The sequence below is a fragment of the Pelophylax lessonae genome (genome assembly GCF_965119305.1).
Source record: "Pelophylax lessonae genome assembly, chromosome: 2".
NCBI lineage: Eukaryota > Metazoa > Chordata > Amphibia > Anura > Ranidae > Pelophylax > Pelophylax lessonae.
Window position 1 is genome coordinate 547,822,711 of NC_138769.1, and position 23,419 is coordinate 547,846,129.

At 43.6% G+C, this 23,419-nt stretch overlaps 1 protein-coding gene across 1 annotated transcript in view; it reads right to left on the reverse strand.

The window, feature by feature from the left end:
* Positions 1–23,419, reverse strand: part of RUBCNL (rubicon like autophagy enhancer) — a gene marked incomplete at its 5' end in the record, with an annotated part of 89,200 nt that overhangs the window by 40,921 nt on the left and 24,860 nt on the right. The window contains 4 exons of the mRNA XM_082247253.1: positions 1,500–1,557; positions 1,874–1,984; positions 5,628–5,817; positions 17,702–17,787. Coding sequence (XP_082103379.1) covers positions 1,500–1,557; positions 1,874–1,984; positions 5,628–5,817; positions 17,702–17,787 — 445 coding nt within the window. The remainder of the gene's footprint in view (positions 1–1,499; positions 1,558–1,873; positions 1,985–5,627; positions 5,818–17,701; positions 17,788–23,419) is intronic.

The window sequence follows — 23,419 nt, forward strand, 5'->3', positions numbered from 1 at the left end:
TATAAACTTATACCAATGCATAAAATGAGAAATGGTTATTTATTGCTTACCCCAATTGAACATGAGTTTTAATGAAAACTGCAGCAAGCAGGGTTTTTGTTTGTTTTAAAGCACTGCACCTACAATACACCAAAACCTAAGGGCATTAATATTTTGGGTTGTCCCCCAAAGGGTAATAGAGGGGAAACCTTCCAATGGGGACACTAGTTCTGGTCACCTGAGGGTCTCCAAGGAATTCAATTTGCAGGGATTTCCAAATGGGACGCAGATGGTGAAAAATAATCTGACAGGGGTTATAATCCTCTATTACTCTATCCAAAATGAAAAGAAAAAAAAAATGTATGTATATTTTGCCTATAGTTCTACTTTAATAAAAGCACTGGGCAAGTGCCATCACAATTTGCATATGAGACATTAAAATTCATACATCATCTTTCCTGTATAATATACTGGAGAGCTCTTACACACATTCAGCATTACATCCTTAGGGTGCATGGCCTATTTCGCTCCTCCTCATTCTACTCTTCCTTTTTTATTCGCCTGCATACTCATCCCAAGTGGCCCTGCTCTTCCACCAAACTTGCTTTTTAGTGTCACAGCTCACAGCCATTTTTCAATACCATTTTTTATTTTATTTTTTATTTACCAGCCTCCGATCTGTCAATTAGCACCCATCCCCACCCTCCTCAAATCCATCCCACAGTCACTGTTCATGCCATGTTAGTTCCCCCAAAACTCACACTGCAAGATAAGGTCTGGGACCTAAATAAAACTGGCCATACACTAATTAAAATTTAGCAGACACCTGCTCAAGCACTTGAAATTCGTTCTGGGGTTGACCTGATCGGCATCACCTAGCTCAACAGGTGCTTTGTTGAAGGAACAGGGTGGAAAATCACAGCTGGACAGCTGGCTGCCAGAATACAATAGCCTGCAATGCAGATTGGGAGGGAGGGAGGAGGATGCGGGGGTTAATGGGAAATGTATTATTTCTCTTGTATAGCCTGTATGGCTGAATAAGAGAAATCTTAAGCCAAGTATACAATTTTTCTTTTCTCCTTTCTTTCAACCAGCAGGATTGTCGCATCCATACAAAGGATGTGGATGCAGGAATCTCACCCACCATTTTATTCTGACTTCAACCCCCCCCCCCCTCCATTACCCATCAGAATACACTGATCAGTGCTGCAGCAGATAGAATTCTGGCTGTTCAACAGAAGCTGGTCCAATGATCGACATATGTTTAACGGTCAGGGCTATACACGAATCGAAACTTGACTGATTCTTGCTGAACTAGCCAAATTTCGATAAGAGTTTACCCAGGCTTTACCATGTATGGCCAGCATAAACTGCCTGGATTAAAAGACTGGCTAAACAAGATTACAAATCCTTTAGCAGGTAACAGTTTCAGTATTTTAACAGTATATTTATCTGCGCTCAGCTTTAAAACTTATAGGTTATACAACATTGCTTTGACAAAAGAAAAAAAAATCATTTACCTTTCAGGTATGTCATTGGATTGTTTAGGTGTGCATAACTTCTCACAGTCTTCCATTTCTGCAAAAGCAAGCAGACAAATACATTTGAAAATGTTGTCCTGCATAAACCGTGCTCTAGCTGTGTTGCCATGCCTGTTAGCCTGCACATCATTTGTAAACAATAGAGTTGAAAAATTCAGAGGAAAACAGATAAAAAAGGTGACACAAACAGCAGTTGAACATATGCAAGTATTTTTTCTTCCAATTGTAATATATTATTCTAACAAATAGGCCTGCCCACATTCGAGGACAGCATATTGGCAGCTGTAAACACAGTGAATTTATCCCACATCAAATCAAGGATTTCTGCACACCTAAATATAGTCAGGATTTACCTATAACTACATAATCCTCATAGTCTTCACATACTTCAGTCTTGATGGAGTGCTGAGATTCATCCTCCTCAAATATAGTTTCTGCAGGAGAATTCTGCAATGCAGGCAACCCTGAAATTTGGAAGGACAGTAAGAAAAATCGCAGATATTTTATCTTTGCATCAACATTTCTAAGATACTTATTTTTTAACACTCAGAGGCCATACTTTCTGATTTTGGACTGCCAAGTGTGTAACTTTCGAGCTATATATTGCATACAGTGGTTATCATTACAGAAAACAAAAAGAAAAAAAGAGGATCATACGGTCAACATTTGTAGATCAAGGGAGGATAAATGTAGATTTGATTATACACCAAGTTTACAGATTCAACACACTGCTTCTGGAGCAAATCCCCCTTGTGTGTCCTTTTTAGCAGCTCTTCAGACTACATGTCAACCACACAGTCTCTGGGATATGTGTGAACTGCAATTGATCCCTTCCGAGGGCAGGAACTGTAACAGTTCATTCAATTATCTCCATATACAGATTGAGGTGTAGCTGCCAGCACAAATGACGACCCAATGGAAAAAGGACAAGGTCTCAAAAATAAGTACAATAATGAAATCTAGATAACTACAACCACAATTGCAAAAAAATTTGGGAAATGTACATAAAAACAGAATGCAATGATTTGCATATCTAAAACACATATTTATTCACAATAGAAAACATTAAAATGTTTAAACAGCGGAAATATACCATTTGAAGAAAAAATAAGGTGATTTTAAAATAGATGGCAGCAACATATTGCAAAAAGGTTGGGACAGGGCAAAGTAAAAAGTACTAACAAGGAAGAGCATTTTACAACTAATTAGGCCAATTGGCAACAGCCATGATTAGGTATAAAAAGGGTATCTTATAGTGTCAGTATCTCAGAAGTAAAGATGGGCAGAGATTTACCAACCTGTTAAAAGCTGCATCTAGAAATTTCAACATTTCAAAATAATGTTCTTCAGCGTAAAATTTATGGGCTGCACATTGGTGTAGTGGTTAGCACTTCACCTAGCAGCAAGAGGGTCGCTGGTTCCCAACAACGACACTACCGGCCTGGAGTTTGCATGTTCTCCCTGTGCCTGCTTGGGTTTCCTCCAGGTACTTCGGTTTCCTTCCACCCTCCAAAGACATGCTGGTAGGTTAATTGGATCCTGTATAAAATTTGCCCTACTATGTATGTATGCATGTGAGTTAGGGACCCTAGATTGTAAGCTCCTTGAGGGCAGGGACTGATGTGAATGTGCAATGTATATGTAAAGCGCTGCGTAAATTGACAGCGCTATATAAGAACCTGAAATAAATAAAATAATAAAATTGCAAATGCTTTAAAATATATCATCATTTACAGCACATATCCAGAGAATCTTGAGAAATATCGGTGCACAAGGGACAAGGCCGAAATGCAATATTAGATGCCCTCACCCAGCACTGAATTATAAACTGGCATAATTCTGTGATGGACATCATTGCACGAGCTCAGGAATACATTCAAAAATCACTGTCTGTAAACACAGTTTGCTGTGCCATCCAAAAAAAGGTATGTTTTTTTTTTTAATGAAAAACAACATGTTAGTCTTCCCTCCTCAGTGCAGTGGTTTTGCACAGGGCAGCCCAGAGCCTCCTCTTACCATGTTTCTTGCCTGAGCTCCTGGTCCCTCCCTCCTGTTGAGTGCCCCCCACAGCAAGCAACTTGCTATGGGGCCCCCAAACCTAAGCTGCAGCTCTATGTGTCCATTCAGACACGGAGTTGCCGTTCAGCCCCTCTCTCTCCTGATAGGCTGAGTTTGATTGACAGCAGTAGGAGCCAACGGCGCCGCTGCTGTGTCTGAGCCAAATTTAGGAGAGAGAGTCCCGGATGGCTAAGGCACTCGTGGAAATTGCTGGATAGAGATGGGGCTCGGGTAAGTATTAGGGGGGCTTCTACACACAGAAGTCTTTTATTCTTAATGCATAGAATGCATTAAAATAAAAAAGATTTTTTTTTTTTTTCCTTGCAGATTTTATTTATGTTTTCATTACATACATAGGAATGAACACAATCAGAAAAAAAGTTGTTAAAAAACCAATATTATAATAATAAAAATAAAAAATATTAAAAAAAAACAGTGCGATAAGCAGGACAGCCTCAAAAAGCAAAAGTCAGATCGCCATATAAGACCATGTGAGGCCAGAGAGAAATCCCCTTACATTACTTAAAGTCATAATAGCATAAAAATACAAAATCAGGGAGACAAGGTCTGTCTCAATGAGGGAGACAAGGTCTGTCTCAATGAGCCCATCACGCACCCATCATAGGTCGATGACAAAAGCATGGCTTCATAGTAAAAGAGTCTGGGTATTTAACTGGCCTGCCTGCAATCCCAAACTTTCACCAATTGAAAATATTTGGCATATCATGAAATGAAAAATACAACAAAGAAAACCCAAGACAGGAGAGTTGGAATGCCATATCAGGCAAGAATAGAACATTACTCTCGTACCCACAAGAGACAGATAAATGTTGGAGATGTAAGAAGGAGAAGGGCACAATTTTACATATCTTCTGGTCATGTGAAGTAATAAGACCTTTTTGGTCAGGAGTAAAGGCCTTGACCCAAACTTTCACAGACTATAAGATTGAGGAGGATCCGGCCTTTTTCTTATTTCATCTCTCGGAAATTCCAATTGGAAAATATGAGAGATCAATAATACCCTTCCTATTAGACGCTGCAAAGGCATGTATCCCTTCATTGTGGAAAAAAATACGAGCGCCGTCAATCTCAGACTGGGTACGGAAAGTAGAAAATATTAGTAGAATGGAAGACTTGATCTGGTCCTCACAACATAAGCAGGAAAAATATAATAATATCTGGGATAAATGGATCTTGTTTATGTCGTCAGAGGAAGGTAAACAACTTCTTGCTGGGTGAGACGGGTCGACAGAGGACTGGAGGAGGGGGGGGATCGCGTCGCTCGTCCTCTGGGGGGAGGGGATTGGGAGGAGGAAGTGTTTGTCTGGTAATTGTGTTCCTTTGTTTTCTTTTTTTTTTTTTTTGGGGGGGGAGGTACAATGGACTGGGCAATAGCATCAGGATTAGGTGCCAGTTGGGCTAATATATGAAGGCGTGAAATATCATCCTGAGATATAGTTGAGAATTATTAATGATGATGTACTGTTGCCATCGTGTCTATGTTTTGGGAATTTGTTTTACTTTTTTGTTTTTGTATGTTATATAAAACAAGAAATGATTTAATAAAATTATATTTGAAAAGAACATTACTCTCCCAAAGCTCCAGCAACTGGTCTCCTCAGTTCCCAGATGTGAGGGGAAGAAAACACGGCCCTGTCCCAACTTTTGAGAGATGTTGCTGCCAGTTTAAATGTTTTTTTTTCTTAAAATGGTACATTTTCGCAGTTTAAAATATTTCATTTGTTTTCCATTTTCTTTTGTGAACAAAATATAGATTTATGAGATTTTCAAATCATCGCAATCTGTTTTTATGTTGATTTTACACAACTTCCCAACATTGTTAGAATCCGGGGTGTAATTCTACTGCAAATTTAGGATCATAGTGTTAACGGGGCTGCTACACTGTTGTAAGGCATATCATTCATATGCCTGCTCCTTTTGCAACCCTGTATACTAGTAAACAGGTTTGGAAAAGTCAGTATTTTCTAACATGAGGTAGTTATATTTATTTATATTAAAACATCTAACCATGCAATAATATTTCTTTACCCTCATATCCACTGTCAACAGAAGCAGCAGATTCAGAATTTGCCTTCTTTCTGAAGAAACAAGGCTCCTCTTGATCTCTCTTCATCCAGTACATGCCTCCCTCGGTCTTCCACTGCTCATACTGCCAATTGCTTTTCATTCTCTCAACCACAGCTATAAACAGATCTGCTGCCAGGAAGTGCTCATTCTCCTTTAAAAAAAAAAACAAAATCACATTCATTTAGATAGCTGGCTGGCTATGCTGGCTACATTTAGGTATCCTTTTAAACTATTTTTAAGGCTTCTTTCACACGGGATGAATCCGTTCAGACAGACTCTGCTTGCTCAGTGGGGATCGCTCTGCTGATTCCTGCTGAGCAGGTGGATGACCGGTCCGTCTCCACTCACTGTGTAGAGACAGACCTGTCAGAGTCCCACTCACCCCTATGGGGAGACGGACTGTAGGTTTTCATCCGAACCCATTCGATCCAACTCGCTGGACGGATGGTGACGTATCGCTATACGTCTGTTTTATCTCGTCGGATCGGATGCAAGGCAGATGTGCGCTGACATCTGCCTCCCCACATAGGACAATTGGGGGCCCGATCGGCTCTGCTTGAAAAACAGACAGGCGGACCTGATCGTGTGAAAGGGGCCTAAGGCATGCAGTAAAACAAGTAGTGCAATAACAATGTACAATAAATAGTTAAAGATAGATGTGCTTTAGTACAAAGATTCAATCATTCAAAACCGCAAAAAAAAAAAAAAACCCACAATACAATTTTTTAAAACTACTGATCTAAACACAGGTGCAGAAACATGCACTGCATTCAGATCCATAGCATTGAAACAAAAAATCTGCATCTAAGAACATGCGCACTTATAGGCATTTGAAAGCACGTAAAAATATATATATATATATATATATATATATATATATATATATATATATATATATATATATATATATATATATATATATCTCATGTATGCATACGCATCTCTACATATTTTAAATGCATCTATTACGCCAGTATTTTACTGATTATGCAGGAGCTTTTTTCCTAGAAAACACGAGTAACAACATCAGTAAGTTTTTTTTTTTTTTTTTTTTTTTTTTTAACGGCTGTGTGAATGGAACCAAAGAATGCAGTAACCAATAGCAGGCAGGTCACCTAGAAAGTATTTGATTGGTTGCGTTGGGTGTTGGCACTTCAGATTCAGCATACTTTATTAATCCAAAAAGGGAAATTAAAATCAATGCCTTTTTTCATTATTATGCTGATTACCACCCATCTGTCTTACCAATTTACTTTGGTCTTATTAAACTGCTGCAGATATTCATTATAAAAGTGCAGTATTCTAATCAGTACCAATTACACTAACTGACCTAAATGCAATGTATTTGGCTCTTCGCAATTAAATAATGGGGGGAAAAAAACATATATGAATACTTTTTCTAGGGAAAGCAATTAAACACAGCATAAAGAGGGGGGGGGGGTCGATAAAACGGTTTGCAGCAATCAAAAGGGGACTAATTGAAAATTAAGAGAGACATAGTAAGGCCCCTTTCACACATGTGGACCGTTCAGATCCACCTGTCAGTTTTTCAGGCCTGTCAGTTTTTCAGGCGGATCTGAACGGATGCCCCATGCATCTCTATGGGGCAGCGGATGTCAGCAGAGACTTGTCCGCTGACACCCGCTGCCATCCTATCCGATCCGTCAAATCCGGACGGATGGAAACCCAACCAGGTAACATGAAGCTCAACCAGGAACAACTGGAGCTCACCTGAAAAAAAACATACACCCTCAAACCTGACCCTTGATTGAGTAGGCCTGTACTACAGTCTGTCTGATCCATTTGAAAATGGTCGCAGCAGATGCGGCCAACCCCTGCGAAGTCCATCCTTAAGGACAAAAAGGGAGCGATTTCCTAAATTACTCGGTTGCCACCAAGTACACCCTGATCGCCCGACCCACATCCAGAGAGTGCAAGGCAACCTCCCTAAGATGTTTAGGCTTAGGACACAGAAGGCAACACAATGTCTTCATTCAGATGGAAACCAGAAACAACCTTGGGAAGGAAAGACTGACAAGGGCGAAGTACCACTTTATCTCTGTGAGCCACCAGGTAAGGTGAATGACAAGACAACGCCGCCAGCTCCGGACACCCTGTGTGCAGAAGTAATAGCCACCAAGAAAGGCTATCTTCTGGGACAATGTAAGCAGAAGAAGCTCGGCAATATCTTTGAAAGGCACCAAATTGAGATCCCACGGAGGCAACGGAGACCGTACTGGGGGAGCCAAGTGGTGAACCTCCTGAATAAAAGGTGCGAACAAAAGAATGCACAGCCAAAGGAAGGACGGTAAAAGAAGACCACCAAGGCCAAATAAATCTGGCCCTTGACGGTACCCAAGACCAGGGACTGCTCAACAACTCAGAGGAATGCCAAAATCCGAGCCACCAAAAGGGAACGGGATTTGACCTCCAAGGGACTCCCACCAAGCAATGTACATCTTCCAGGCACGATGGCAAAATCTTCCTAGAGGTAGATTTTCTAGCCTTTAAACAGAGTGGGAATCACCGATTTATACAACCCCCTATTCTTCAGCACCTGGTTTTCAAACAGCCAAGCTGTTAAAGCCAGAGACTGAAGAAGAATGGAAGATGGGCCTCTGGGCCAATAGATCTTCTCCGAGAGGAAGTCTCCAAGAAGCAGCAGTGACCATCCATACCAGATCAGAGTACTGAGACCGGCGAGGCCAGTCTGGAGCCACTAGAATGACCAGGATTCTTTATGCCCCGATCCTGCGCAGGAGGCTTGGCAGAAGCCTGAGAGGGGAGACGGCATAATCAGAAAATGCTGACCCCAGGGAGCCACTAGTGCATCTACGGCATCGGCTAGAGGACCCCGAGACCATACCTCTGTACCTTACTGTACAGACGAGAGACCAAAAGGCCCATCTTGGGAATAATAAACAGCAGAATTGCCCCTGCAATTACTGAAGTTTGTCCAGAGGCAAGACACTCTGGCTGAGGTGGAGAACAGAGACAGGCCCAGACAGTCCCAACTTGGTGGGCAGAACCAGAACAGACTTCTGAAAATCAGAATCCCACTGAACTCCTTCAGAATTCACACAATTTCCCCGTAGTCCATTGGAACTGTCACGGACACTGTTCACAGAAGAAAGATCATCCAGTAACCCCAGTATCGTGACCCCCTGTGGACACAACAAGGCCAGCACCTGGGCCAACACTGTCATGAAGGCCCGAAAAGCAGAAAATGATGCCAAGGGCTAACGCCACACACTGATAATGCTCCTTGCCAATGGCAAAACGGAAGAAAACGCTAATGACCGGCGTATATCTGAATATGAAGGTAAGCATCCTTGATCTCAATAGAAGCCCCTCATATAGGGACGCCGCTACCGTATGAATAGATTCCATCTGGAACTTCTGGACCCACACAAAGCGGTAAAAGCCTCGAGGTCCAGGAATGGACGTACCTTGCCTACCTCCCTGGGGACTGTAAACTTAAAACCCCTGAAAATGTTCCAAAGTGAGAACTGGGATAACCACCACTTACAGTAATAAGTCTTGCACTGCCCCAAGAGACCCTGTAAGTGTGTAAGTGGTCTGGGGACAAAGCAGGTCGGGGGGGACCTTTCTGGAAGATCAGATTAAAATTCGATCTTGTAGCCGGAAGGAAAGAATTTGTGGAACCCTTGTTCTATACTAGGGAGGTCCACGGATCCAGGGACCAGTGGTCGATATCCCCCCACCCCAGATAGGAGTGAGGGCACTCCTTCGTGCTGAGAGAGCCCATCCACAGGTCTTGAGAGCCCGCTCGTGGCTAGCCAGACAAGGTTCTCTTGGAGCCTCCGGTAGAGGCCCAGAAGGGCCATTTTTGTCTTGAGATCCTAAGAGATGACAGATGTCTTATGAGTCGAGAAGAAAAAATTCTATCCCCCCTGAGAAATCCTTAATGGGGTCATTCAGGGCAGCTTCAAACAGGTGATCCCAACAAAGGGATATCAGAAAAGGCTTTCTAAGAAGTCTGGTCAGCAGACCAGCATTTCAGCCACAACATGCCGAAAGACTGCTGCTGATACATACAGCCTAAGACCAAGGGAGCTACAGCAAAAGGGGGAATCACAGGGAAAAAAAAACAACTATGCCCAGGACCAACTAGTCCACCAGCTCCGCAAAGGCAGGGAAAATTACTCCCCCCCCCCCCCCCCCCCCAGGTCTTGGCCTAAAAGTTTAGCCCACTCGTTAGAGTTTTCAACACCAGGGCACTAGTAAATACTGGCCTAAGTGCCTAACCTGCCATAATGAACATATGGCGGGCCGCAGCCTTCACCCTCCCATCTCAGCCGGAGCTGTAAAAGGTGAGACAACTGGGCATAAGGTAGGTTCAGGCAACCTGGAAACCGGCGAGTCCATTTTAGATGGGACCGCCCACTTGCAAGCAGGGAATTCTCTGAAGGACACTGCATAACCAAGACGAGTGAGTTTTGGACAACCCCACTGTTTTGCAACATTCTTGTCAAGTAGCGGAAGAGGGGGGGGGGGGGTGACACCATTGCCGACACCTCCGATGCAGCAGCCGCAACTCCATTTGCAAGATTTTATATATTTTTTTTTATATATACACACATTATATATATATATATATATATATATACAGTGGGTACGGAAAGTATTCAGACCCCCTTAAATTTTTCACTCTTTGTTATATTGCAGCCATTTGCTAAAATCATTTAGGTTCATTCTTCTTCCTCATGAATGTACACATAGCACCCCATACTGACAGAAAAACACTGAATTGTTGACATTGTTGCAGATTTATTAAAAAAGAAAAACTGAAATATCACATGGTCCTAAGTATTCAGACCCTTTGCTCAGTATTTAGTAGAAGCCCCCTTTTGATCTAATACAGCCAGGAGTCTTTTTGGGAAAGATGCAACAAGTCTTTCACACCTGGATTTGGGGATCCTCTGCCATTCCTCCTTGCAGATCCTCTCCAGTTCTGTCAGGTTGGATGGTAAACGTTAGTGGACAGCCATTTTTAGGTCTCTCCAGAGATGCTCAATTGGGTTTAAGTCAGGGCTCTGGCTGGGCCATTCAAGAACAGTCACGGAGTTGTTGTGAAGCCACTCCTTCGTTATTTTAGCTGTGTGCTTAGGGTCATTGTCTTGTTGGAAGGTAAACCTTCGGCCCAGTCTGAGGTCCAGAGCACTCTGGAGAAGGTTTTTGTCCAGGATATCCCTGTACTTGGCCGCATTCATCTTTCCCTCGATTGCAACCAGTCGTCCTGTCCCTGCAGCTGAAAAACACCCTAACAGCATGATGCTGCCACCACCATGCTTCACTGTTGGGACTGTATTGGACAGGTGATGAGCAGTGCCTGGTTTTCTCCACACATACCGCTTAGAATTAAGGCCAAAAAGTTCTATTTTGGTCTCATCAGACCAGAGAATCTTATTTCTCACCATCTTGGAGTCCTTCAGGTGTTTTTTAGCAAACTCCATGCGGGCTTTCATGTGTCTTACACTGAGGAGAGGCTTCCGTCGGGCCACTCTGCCATAAAGCCCCGACTGGTGGAGGGCTGCAGTGATGGTTGACTTTCTACAACTTTCTCCCATCTCCTGACTGCATCTCTGGAGCTCAGCCACAGTGATCTTTGGGTTCTTCTTTACCTCTCTCACCAAGGCTCTTCTCCCCCGATAGCTCAGTTTGGCCAAACGGCCAGCTCTGGGAAGGGTTCTGGTCGTCCCAAACGTCTTCCATTTGAGGATTATGGAGGCCACTGTGCTCTTAGGAACCTTAAGTGCAGCAGAAATCTTTTTGTAACCTTGGCCAGATCTGTGCCTTGCCACAATTCTGTCTCTGAGCTCTTCAGGCAGTTCCTTTGACCTCATGATTCTCATTTGCTCTGACATGCATTGTGATCTGGAAGGTCTTATATAGACAGGTGTGTGGCTTTCCTAATAAAGTCCAATCAGTATAATCAAACACAGCTGGACTCAAATGAAGGTGTAGAACCATCTCAAGGATGATCAGAAGAAATGGAAAGCACCTGAGTTAAATATATGAGTGTCACAGCAAAGGGTCTGAATACTTAGGACCATGTGATATTTCAGTTTTCTTTTTTAATAAATCTGCAACAATGTCAACAATTTAGTGTTTTTCTGTCAGTATGGGGTGCTATGTGTACATTCATGAGGAAGAAGAATGAACGTAAATGATTTTAGCAAATGGCTGCAATATAACAAAGAGTGAAAAATTTAAGGGGGTCTGAATACTTTCCGTACCCACTGTATATATATTGTGAGGGATTAGCTCGGTGGCGGGTGTGGATGACCCCTTGGGGGGTGCGTTTTCCCAGAGAGGTCATCCACACCCGCCACCGAGCTAATCCCTTACATATGGTGGAGGATGCGGGCAGAAGCGAAGATCCCTGCAAGGAAGTGCAAATGTTTGATGAACTTTGTCTGGTGCATGAGATTGCACAATCTATGTGTGCAGGAGAGAAGATCCTGACAAAAAAAAAAAAAAAAAAAGTGTTTTAAAGAGACAGGGGTCTCAAAATTTTTTTGATGAACTTTGTTGTGTCTGGTGCAAGTGACTGCACAAACTGTGTGTGCAGGAAAAGAGATCTTGCAAGAGAGAGAGAAAAACTACATGTGTTAAAGAGACAGTGGTCTGAAAAATTTTTGCTGGACTGTGAAAAATTTGTTTGTGGAGTTATTGAAGATGGGGCGTTCAAAACGCCTGAAGAATGCAAAGATAGATGAAATGAGAGACCGGATTCTATGGATGGAGGGGATGTTGCCGTCTGAACCAGCCCCATCCATGCCTAAAGAGAGTCTACTAAAGAGGAAGGTTGTTGTCCCTAGCAACACTGATGAAACCGCTATGGAGACGCAGTGTGCTCAGATGAAAAGTAAACTCAAAATGGAGGAGATGTTGAAACATCTGACTATATCAAATGCAGCTCAACAGCAAGCAAATGCAGCTCAACAGCAGGCAAATGCGGATTTTCAGCAGAGCTTTGCAGCTCAACAAAAGGCTCATCAAGAGAGCATGGCAGGCTGGAAACAGAGACGCCAGCAGCCAATGGAGGCCATCGGTTTGGAGGAAACCGAGTATGTGTGCAGGGCTGAGTTGGATGCCTTGCAACGGAAAATGGAAGAAAAGGAACAAGCCTTGGAATTGCTTAAAATGGAGCATAGAAACTTGCAGGAAATGAATGAACTACTCAAGTCTCATGTGTTACAGTGGGAAGAATCCACTGCTCTTCTTTTGGTCGAGTTGCAAAAACGCAGAGAGACTATAATGGAGAAAGATACCATCCTCATGGAAAAGGAAAGTGAAATTCAGACTTTGCAGAAGCAAAGTATGGCTGATATGTTGGAGTTGTGTAATCAGCTGGAAAAAAGTCTTCAGTCTTTGGGAGCTACAAAAATAGACCTGCAGGAGTCGCAGGAACAGAATGTTGCTCTGAAAGCGACATTGTCTCTCAGCGACAAAGAGAAAAGTGAAAGAGAGGCTAAATTACTGAGTACTGTGTATGAGCTCACCACTTTGAGCAATGTGGTAGATGAATTACGTGCAGACTGTGAAAGTTGGAAAGGTGAAGCCCAACGTGTCCAGCAGCAGTTAAAGGAGAAAGAAGCCTGTGTGGCAGAATTACATTCTTATTCCCAGATGCTAGCCAATGAGGTGAAGGCTCTTATGCAGGGAAAAGGAGATTGTGAACATAAGAGGGAAAAAGTAGAGGCACAGCTTCTGGAATCGCAAGTCAAGGTGTCAGAAGGTGACCGATTGTGTGCTAAGCTGTCAGAGAAGGCAAACCGACTGCAGGTTGAGTTGGACAATGTTACAAATCAGCTTTCTCAAGCAGACAGCAAATCTAGAGAAATTGCGGAAGATTTTTCTATCTTGGAATCGCAGCTGCAAGACACGCAGGAACTCTTACAGGAAGAGAGGTGTCAAAGGCTGAGTTTTAGCACAAAGCTCAAACAAATGGAAGATGAGAAAAATGGCTTCCTGGAACAATTAAAAGAGGAGGCGGAAGCAAAGAAAAACCTATCAGAGCAAGTCGCAACATTGCAAGCTCAGATAGCGGTTATGAAAAAACGCATGGAAGAAAGCGTTGGTTCATTACAGTGTGTTGAAGATGTGAAAAAGAAGTTTGATCAGATGCTTGGTGAAGAGAAGAATGTGTCTGCAAAATATGCAGAAGAACGCGCACGTGCAGAAACGGAGGTGCGTGATAACGAGAGCAAAGCCCTGTTCTTGGCTCGCTCTTTGGAGGAAGCTCTAGAGTGTAAGGCTGAACTAGAAAGTGTTAAACAGCTGCGTACAGAAATGGAAGAATTGGTCAGCTCCAAGGATGATGTTGTGAAAAGCGTTCAGGAGCTAGAAAAGTCTAAGCGAGCCTTAGAACAGCAACTAGAAGAGATGAAGATTCCGTTGCAGGAACTGGAAGAGGAATTCCAGGCAACAGAGGATCTGTCCCAAAGAGGGGATAGTGTGCCTGATGCAGTTTTTAAAAGGATCAGTGTTTTGGGGTCTGTCCTGAGTGAGCCTCAGAAATGTGACGACATGTGGCTTGAATCACCCCTTTGGAATAAACCGTTCCTTCAAAAACTTCAAGCATTGGAAAATGTATCGTTAGAGCTTCAGCAAACAAAGGAGCTGAGTAAGAAATGTGGTGATTTCTCAGTTCAGGCTGAAAACCTAGTGGAGAAAACTAAGGCTGTTGGTGAAAACGTGAAGCAAATGAATAAGTGCCTTTCAGGGAGTGTTTCCAAAATGGAACTGGTGAAAGACGGGTGGCAGAAGTTTGATCGTGATCTTGAGATGCATTCCATGTGGAATTCAGATAGAGAAAAAGAACTAGGTGACCTTGAGCGGTCAAATAGTTCAGCAGAAAGTGCATTGAAGAAACCTGTAAAAGAATGTGTTGCAGTTCCATGCTTCTTCACTGATGCAGAGAGGAGGTCTATAATGGATACCACCCAGATCGCTGGGTTCAACTGTGTTGTTGCCTTTAACCCCGATGTTGGTGGAAGGAAAGTTGATGATGTTCTGGTTGGCTACTTCTGTGAAGAGTTTGGCAAGAAATATAAACTGAATATCAAATCAAATAGTAGGCCTTTACTGCGACTCGCTCAGGAGGGCGAAAAGTTTAAGAAGTTGATGAGTGCAAATGCTTCAGATCTGCCTATGAATATGAAATGTTTGAATGATATTGATATCTCTGGGAAAAGGAACAGGGGTCACTTTGAAGAAATGTGTGACAGCCTGTTGTCTCAATTGGAAAATCCTCTGCACAGCATCTTAGAGCAAGCAAAGCTCAAGAAGGAAGATCATTCCCTTTTACAACAAAAAGTCAATGATTGTGTACAGATGTATGGAGAGGCAACTCAAGTCACAGAGGGATGTCAAGAGTCCCTACTTGGAACAAAGCTTAGTGAAGCAAAGGTTCTCAAAGTTTTGTGGAAAACATTTATGGATTGCAGAGAGAGGCGTCTTAAGAATGTTGAAGACATTAAGACTAGCCCAATTGAGTTGCCTATGGATCACGGTCCTCCATGGTGGATTGGACAGACGGTTATGAGGGACAAGCTGTCTGACATTTATGAGAAAGCTGTCAATGAAGATGACAGAAACGAGAAGGAGCGAAATGATGCCAAAAATGCAGTTGAAGAATGTGTATATGAGATGAGAGACAAACTGTGTGGCATTTATGAGAAATCCGTCAATGAAGATGACAAAACAGTTTCATCCGGAAGCTTGAGGATAATAGGAGGCTTATCAGTGAGTCAGCAGTGCTTGACACATGCGTGCCTGGAAATCTGTGTCCCAACCCTAGGGTTGAAACAAGAGGGGGGGGTATGTAACAGGAAGTCAGCTAAATCTGGGAATGTAGTCACAGGAAGGAGATACATTTCTACCTGATTTAGAAAGTCCATTAATTAATTTAGGGTGTTGGCTACAGAGCTAGCCAGCAGGAAGTTGAAAGGCCTTCACCTGTTCAGAATGAGGGAGTTAAGGCTCTATAATTTGTTCAGAGAAATTCCTATTGTTGGCTGCCTCCTGTCGCTGTGTGAGCTGGGAAGAGGAGGACAGACATACGTGTACCTCCCGACGCCGTGTGGGCATGGGAGAAGGACTGCTGCCGCCTGTCGCCGTGTGGGCTGGGAGAGGGGGACAGTCGGATGTGTGCCTCCCGACAAGCTGGTGAGCATGGGAGAAGACCCCCTACAGCGATGTGAAGCTAAGGAGGGTAACCACGAGTGAAGACGTCTCAAAGGTGAGAAGACAAAGTGTTCCATGTGAAGAGTGTGAAGAGAAGTGTTCCATGTGAAGAGTGTGAAGAGTAAAGGGACCTGTTAAATGAACTGTGTTCAATGTGAAGAATCTGAAGAGTAAAGGATCCTGTTATAAATGAACATGTGCTGTGTGAAAGAAAACAAAGGGACATGTTCAATGGACAATGTTTGTGCTGTGTGAAAAGCAAACAAATGGACATTTGAGTGTCTGCTGTAGGATCAGCAGTGTCGGCCCAACAGTAGGTTGGAAAGACTTCTTAGGTAGGTTCCAGCTGTGAGAAGGTAGCCGCCCACAGAGGCAAGGATTTATTTTGTGTTTTATTTTATTTTGGATGTTTTGCTGCATACAGCCTGGTGAAGAAAACACCATTTAATAAACCACACTGTTTGTTTGCAAGCACTTGTCGGCTATCTCTCTGTGAAAACGCACCCCCAAAGGGGTCATCCACGCCTACCACCGAGCTAATCCCTTACAATATATATATATATATATATATATATATATATATATATATATATATATATATATATATATATATATATACATACATACATACATACATACATACATACATACATACATAGACACAAAACAGGCAGATGAGGGTTGCCAACTGTGATCCTGCAAGGGGACGCAGACCCAGGGCCCACAAATGGACAACCTACTGGACTCCGCAAAAAAAAAAAAAAAAGGGGGGGGGTTGGGTCACCCTCTAAACCCTTCCCCAGAGGCCCGAATTAAAATAAATGGTCCCCTTAAAGGGGGCCGCCCGCCATGACGCGGAGGCAAGGTACCCAGAAGGCCTGCATCGCTAAAAGGGCAAGTGCCCTACGCAGTAATGGTGGCATACTGTCATCAAAAAAGGTGACCACCCCCACAGCGCTCCCCCCCTTCCAAGAAAGGCGCCTTGGCGTAAATTTTGGTGGAGGCACAGCCGCACAGATCCCATCCAAGGGAAGAAGGCGGGTGGCTACAGGAGACTCACGGAGCCCGCCGGAGCCAACCGCCTAACAAGGGAGGAGGGCGGATGCCCAAACAGAGGGTGCCGGCTCCAGCCACCCGCATCGGGGCCTCCCACACAGCGTCCGGCAGGTCGCAAAGCCACAGGCTAAGTTTTCAGCCAATACTTGTGCATTAACATGCACTACAATAGGCAGCCTGTTAATTCTGAATGGGCTTCCAACACACCACAATGCACATTAAACTGGTCTTGCAGCATTTTGTTACAGCTCAACGCATCACAGAGCACAAATGGTTCACATCTTGTGTCATGGTGCACTACAATGCTAATGTGCTGAGCTTCTATTCAAAATGAATAGTACCCCACTAAAAATTGCATTAATGGTGGTAACCTGTGTTACTGCAACAATCTAGTGTAAAAAGGTCTAAGGTCCTGTACGCCTGTGCCTGCCCCCTCTGGACACCCAAATGTACACACACTCAGTGCAAGTCCAGTATACAGCCAGACAAAATAAATAGTCACGTAAATTGTCTGCATTATTGGCAGCTTCCAAATATCTATGGCAACCCAATAAAAAAAAATAAAGATATATAATATATGGAAGTAAAGACAGCAGCAGATGTTCTGTAGGGAGCTTCTAACAGAGCACGTTAGGCTTGGCATCTTTCAGGTTAGGACATACAATTGGTACAAGCACCCCTGGTTATGATATATTTTTTTTAGGTTCACACACTGGACAGAAAAAAAAAAAAAAATGACAAACTCAAGAAAATTAACTTCTTACTTTCTCCAAGTTTACGGCTGGTTCAAAGAGATTTTCAGCAGTGTCATGCTTGAGTTCTGTGCTTGAAGTCACCAAATTCTCAGCTGCTGAAGAAAAGTAAGATATAACACAATAAAGTTACTGAATGATCTCATAGTTTTTAAGTGTTGGGAGGTTAAGCTAACACTATATTCAAAAGATTCCCAAACACTAAATCAGGATATAGAAACAAACATAGAAAAGTGACGGTAGAAAAAAGGCCGAGTAGTGCATCAAGTTGGTTTTTCTTTTGGTTTGGCTTTTTTTTTTTTTTTTTTAAACAGGTTTTGTATTTTTTTTTTTTGTAATCTTTTGTATAGATCTAGGTTTGTCCCAAGCATGTTTGAAGCCATTTACAGATGACTGTCTCACTACCTCTGCTGGAAGTTTATTCCAAGCATCAACTAACCTTTCAGTAAAATAATACTTCCTAAAATTAGTTCTGAACTTTCCTCCAGTTGTTCGAAGTCATGTCCCGTGTTCTTGATTTTGGCTTCATATTGGGGGAAAAAAAAAAAAAAAAAAACTGCCCTCCTGAACCTTATTCACCCCCTTGATGAATTTAAAGCGGTAGCAAACCATTGGGTGATTTATTTATATTTTTTCTCTAACCTGAAAGGTAATGTCATAATGTGCTGGTATGCATCGCATACTTAAGTCTTTTTTTTTTTTGTTAAAAATACCACATAATACTTACCTTTTCTGTGCAGTGGTTTTGCTCAGAGCAGCCCAGATCCTCCCCTTCTCAAGTCCCTCTTGGGTGCTCCTGGCCCCTCCCTCCTGTTGAGTACCCCCACAGCAAGCAACTTGCTATGAGGGCACCTGAGCCGAGCCGCAGCTCCCTGTGTTCATTCAGACATGGAGCCGAAGTCCGGCCCTCTCTCTTCTCATTGGCTCACTAACTGACAGCAGTGGGAACCAATGGCGTCACAGCCGAATCTCTCTTACAACATTGTTGGATCTGGTTGGACCTCAGGTAAGTTTTAGGGGGCTGCTGCACACAAGGTTTTTCTCTTAATGCATAGAATGCATCAAGATAAATAAAAACCTTCTGCTTTTACAACCACTTTAAGGCTGGGTTCACACTATTTCGATGTGAGACATCGCATTTGATTCGCACTGCATTGCTGTGCACATCATATGCGATGTCTGTGCAATGCAAAATTTAGCCATACCGTTTGCATGGCTGAATTTGCAACGCATTCGGCCCAAAGTGGTGCAGGACTTTTTTCGGTCCGCACTAGAATGTGATTGCATGGATGTTCACACCTATGCAATCTGATTCCTGCACCATTTAACAGTTCGCACTGCAATCTGCGACCTGATCTGGGGGTGTCATTAAATTTGTATTGACAACTGCAGCGGTTCGCAGACAGCAGTGTGAACTGCCTGCGAATTAGCTGCGATGCGAGAACCAAGTCCACTTGGATATCCAACCCTGAAATAATTAATAATGATGGTTTGGTAGATTATTGGGTCACCAATCTCGACTACATCTTTTGGTCCTACTTGGGACACTTATAGCAGTGGTCCAGGGCTCTTATCTCAATTATATTGTTGCACATCGTTCATCCTGTTGCTCCACAGCTTGGCTCCGATGAAGTTGGCGTCGCTTGCCAACGAAACGCGTCAGTTTCCCGTCACCAGCACTGACGTGACCTCGGGTTATGACCAGCCAACATACACCATGCAGCTGAAAGCAGTTGTTTGAGCGGGAGGTGGTTACTGGATGGAAGAGAGACGGCGGCAGCATCAGCACAACACGGCTCTTGGAGACCAGCACCAGTGTGGCACTTGGTGGAGGTCTATAGGGGTGAGTGTTCACCTACATGCCTGCATTACCCTGATACACTGAGATCCACATTTGTTCTCGAACAGGTTATCTACTAGGGCAGTGATGGCGAACCTTGGCACCCCAGATGTTTTGGAACTACAATTCCCATGATGCTCATGCACTCTGCAGTGTAGTTGAGCATCATGGGAAATGTAGTTCCAAAACATCTGGGGTGCCAAGGTTTGTCATCACTGTACTAGGGAATATCGGCTTCTTGTACAGTGACTCCCCCCTGAACTCCAACCTCTCCTGCTGACCACGAGTGATCTCTATATACATGCTGAGTGTAGCCTACATGCTATCTAACCTATTACTAGCCACTGGTTTGGCGATCATCACATAACTGAGAACTGTTATCCATGAGCGGATGGATTGATGGATACATAATCTGCTCCAAATCCTTACTTTGTGGCTGAAGTATCTTCTTTGTTACCATCTATCAACTGCCTGCCATCTGCAATTCTGGGATCCTGATCCATGAGCAGATGGATGGATGAGCAATGGACACATAACCTGATTATCTACATGTTGTAACTGAAGTGCCTCCTCTGCCACAATCTTTGACTACTTGTCATACACCTCTATGGTTAGTTGTCATTAATCAGCAATTTCAACAATAAATTGTTCAGATATTGCTCCAGAGAGGGACCTCCCCACCTCCCAGTGACTGCACAGCTACCTTGTTCTACCTACATCCACCTAATCCGAGACTGTTTATATGGTTTATCCAGATTATAATCGGTCGATACTGTGGTGATTGGCCTATGTATGAACTTGGGTAAAGTATGAGCAGCTGTTGGTCTTTCCCTTATCCCCATTAGACAACATTTGACATGCTGTGGTTGTGCCTTATAATTCATTTAATCAAGGTTTAAAAAAAAGGTCTGTTTTTAAATGCGCCGTGTGTCCGCCATCAACCCAATTTCTTGTGTACACCATTTACCTAGGTGTTACACATACACTATATATATATATATATATATATATATATATATATATATATATATATATATATATATATATATATATATACATATACACACACATACACACACATATCTTGGGGTTGGAGACTGCATAGTTCACTGTGATATAGGAGCAGCACCTTCTGGTGCTTTACCTTTTACTGATTTAACTATTAGGGAGTACTGTGGTGATCTGGGGTATTATCCTTCCTGTTTTTCCAAGGAAAATCATAGCCAACCAGGTAACATGGAGCTCAACCATAAACAATTGGAACTCGCCTGAAAAAACAATAAACCCTCAAAGAGGACCAGGTGGTCCTCTAAACAGCAGCCAGCAAAAACCTTGCAGGCCAAAAGAAGCATCCGCAGATGCCAACACAACCACTTTACAAAAGCTAGGTCGTCGTGCACCATCCACCAGGTGGCCATCTTGCAAGCCTGTGTCACTGATGCTTGATGATGGAAAGCCCAGGAGAAACTAAACACCCTGATAGAGTGCTCCTAAACAGGGAAAGGAGGAACCTGAACCCTGATGCAATAGGCCTGAACCACCATCTGGTCCAACTGGAGATGGTCACTGAAGAAGTGGGCAACCCTTTGTGAGGTCCGTCTGTGAGCACAAATAGAGAGTCTAATTTCCTATAAGACTACGTAGCTGCCAGGTACACCCTAATTGCCCGGACCACATCCAAGACATGAAAGGCAATTTCCTTAAGAGGTTTAGGCCTGGGACACAGGGAAGACAATGTCTTCAAATGACAGTCAGAGACCACCTTAGGAAGGAATGAGTGACAGAGGCAAAGCACCACCTAATCCTTGTGAATTACCATAAAGGTGAATGGCAGGATAACGCCGTCAGATCAGACATCCAGCATGCAGAGGTGATAGCCACCAAGTCAAGGTCACCTTCTGGGGCAGCGTAAGCAGGGAAACCCCCCGAATATTTTCAAAGAGAATCTTTATTAGAGCTGAAAGCAACACATTAAGATTCCAGGGCGGCAATGGAGCAGCACCAAAGGAACCAAATCTCGGACACCCTGAAGAAAAAAAAAAAAAAAAAAGGTACGCACCAGGGAGTGTGTGGCCAAAGGTCGTTGGAAAAAGACCGCCAAATCCCAATACCTGGCCCTTGATGGTATGCAAAGGCCAAATTCTGTTCAACCCCCCATTGAAGGAAGGTTAACCACTTAAAGGCCCCATGCACACAGGGTTTTTTTTGCAGCTGCTGTTTAGAGCATCAGACTTTTTTTTGCAGCTTAAAAACACCCCTCCAGGTTATTCTATGGCCTCATGCACACACAGGGCTTTTAGGAGCTCCAAGTGGCATAGGCATTTTTGAGCTGCAAAAAAAAAAAAAACCCCAGGACCAGTGCGTTCTGGAGCTGTGTCAAGCTGTAAAAACGTCTGATGCTGCTAATGGCTGGTAAACGTGGCTTAACATTGCTTATACAGCCACGTTATACGTTTTTTTTGAAAATCAATGGTTCCCTATGGGAGCCTATTGATTTGAATGGAAGGCACATCGCAAGTCGGATCAGGATGAGAATCTTGAGGGGGAACTTCAAGCCAAAAATGGGAAGAAAACGGTGTGGGGATCCCACCCAGGTTCCAAACCAGGCCCTTGGGTCTGGTATGGATTTTGAGGTGAGGCCCCACGCCGAAAAATCTGTGTGGGGTCCCCCCCCCAAAATCCATACCAGACCCTTATCCAAGCATGCAGCCTGGCAGGCCAGAAAAGGGGAGGGGACGAGCGAGCGACCCCACCCCCCCTGGACCATAATAGGGCCACACGCCCTCAACATGGGGGAGTTTGCGACACCAGGGCAATAGTATTTACCGGCCTAATTGCCGAACCAGCCACAGAGCACATATGGCGGGCCAGAGCATCCGCCCTCTTATTAGCTGGACCTGTAAAGGTCAGGGACTCCTCAGCCGGGATGATGGTAACTCAATTTGATCTGGAAACCGGCAAGTCCACTACAGGTGGGACCGTCCACCTTTTAAGCAGAAAATCCTCATAAGGATACCACAAATTAAAAAACACCTGGCAACCACTGCGTTTTGGACAACCCCACTGTTTTGTGACAATGTTGTCAAGGTAAACAGAAAGAGGAACACCCTCACCACTTTGTGGGGGACTGTGGGGTGCCAAAAGGAACCGGTGCCTCCCGACATGGCGTCAGCTGCAACCCCCATTTTTAAAGTTTCACACGCTGACACAAACAGTGCATCCACCAGCGCCTATTTTAAGCGTGGCTAGAGGAGCAGAGGAATCATCCGCACTGAGCACTCAGGGTGCATGGACGCAGATCCAGTAGGGTCGCTATATACTGAGCTCACCCCAAAAACATAACCATCAGGGGAGGCCGCTGACTGCGATCCCGCAAAGGGGACACCGGCCAAGGGTCCACAAATGGACCACCTATTGGACCCCGCAAAAAAAAAAAAAACAAGGGGGTCACCCTCCGAGCCCTACATAGAGGACATATATTAGGACATAGCCCCTTCAAAAGGGGGGCGCCCGCTGTGATATGGACGCGCAGGCAGGCTACCCTCACTAAAACAAGGCAGGTGCCCCACACAATAATGGGGGCAATAGGTGTGAAAGTGAAAGGTGCGCGAATCAATAGAGATAAAGTGGAAGCAGCACTGGAAAAAAATTAGAATTGAAGAAATATAATGTATAAATGGTGAATTATAAATTATATAGAGTGCGCTTCAAAAATATATCAAAAACGTAACAATTGTGAACAAAAAGAACAATCGCAAAAGAAAGTCTCTCAAATGTGGAAAATGTCTGCATCAACGGCAAAACAATGGTGAAAAATAAATCCGTGCCAAGGTGACGTGAAGGAATGCAAACAAATGGTGCTTTACAATCTTAATAGCTCTGCTCAGGTG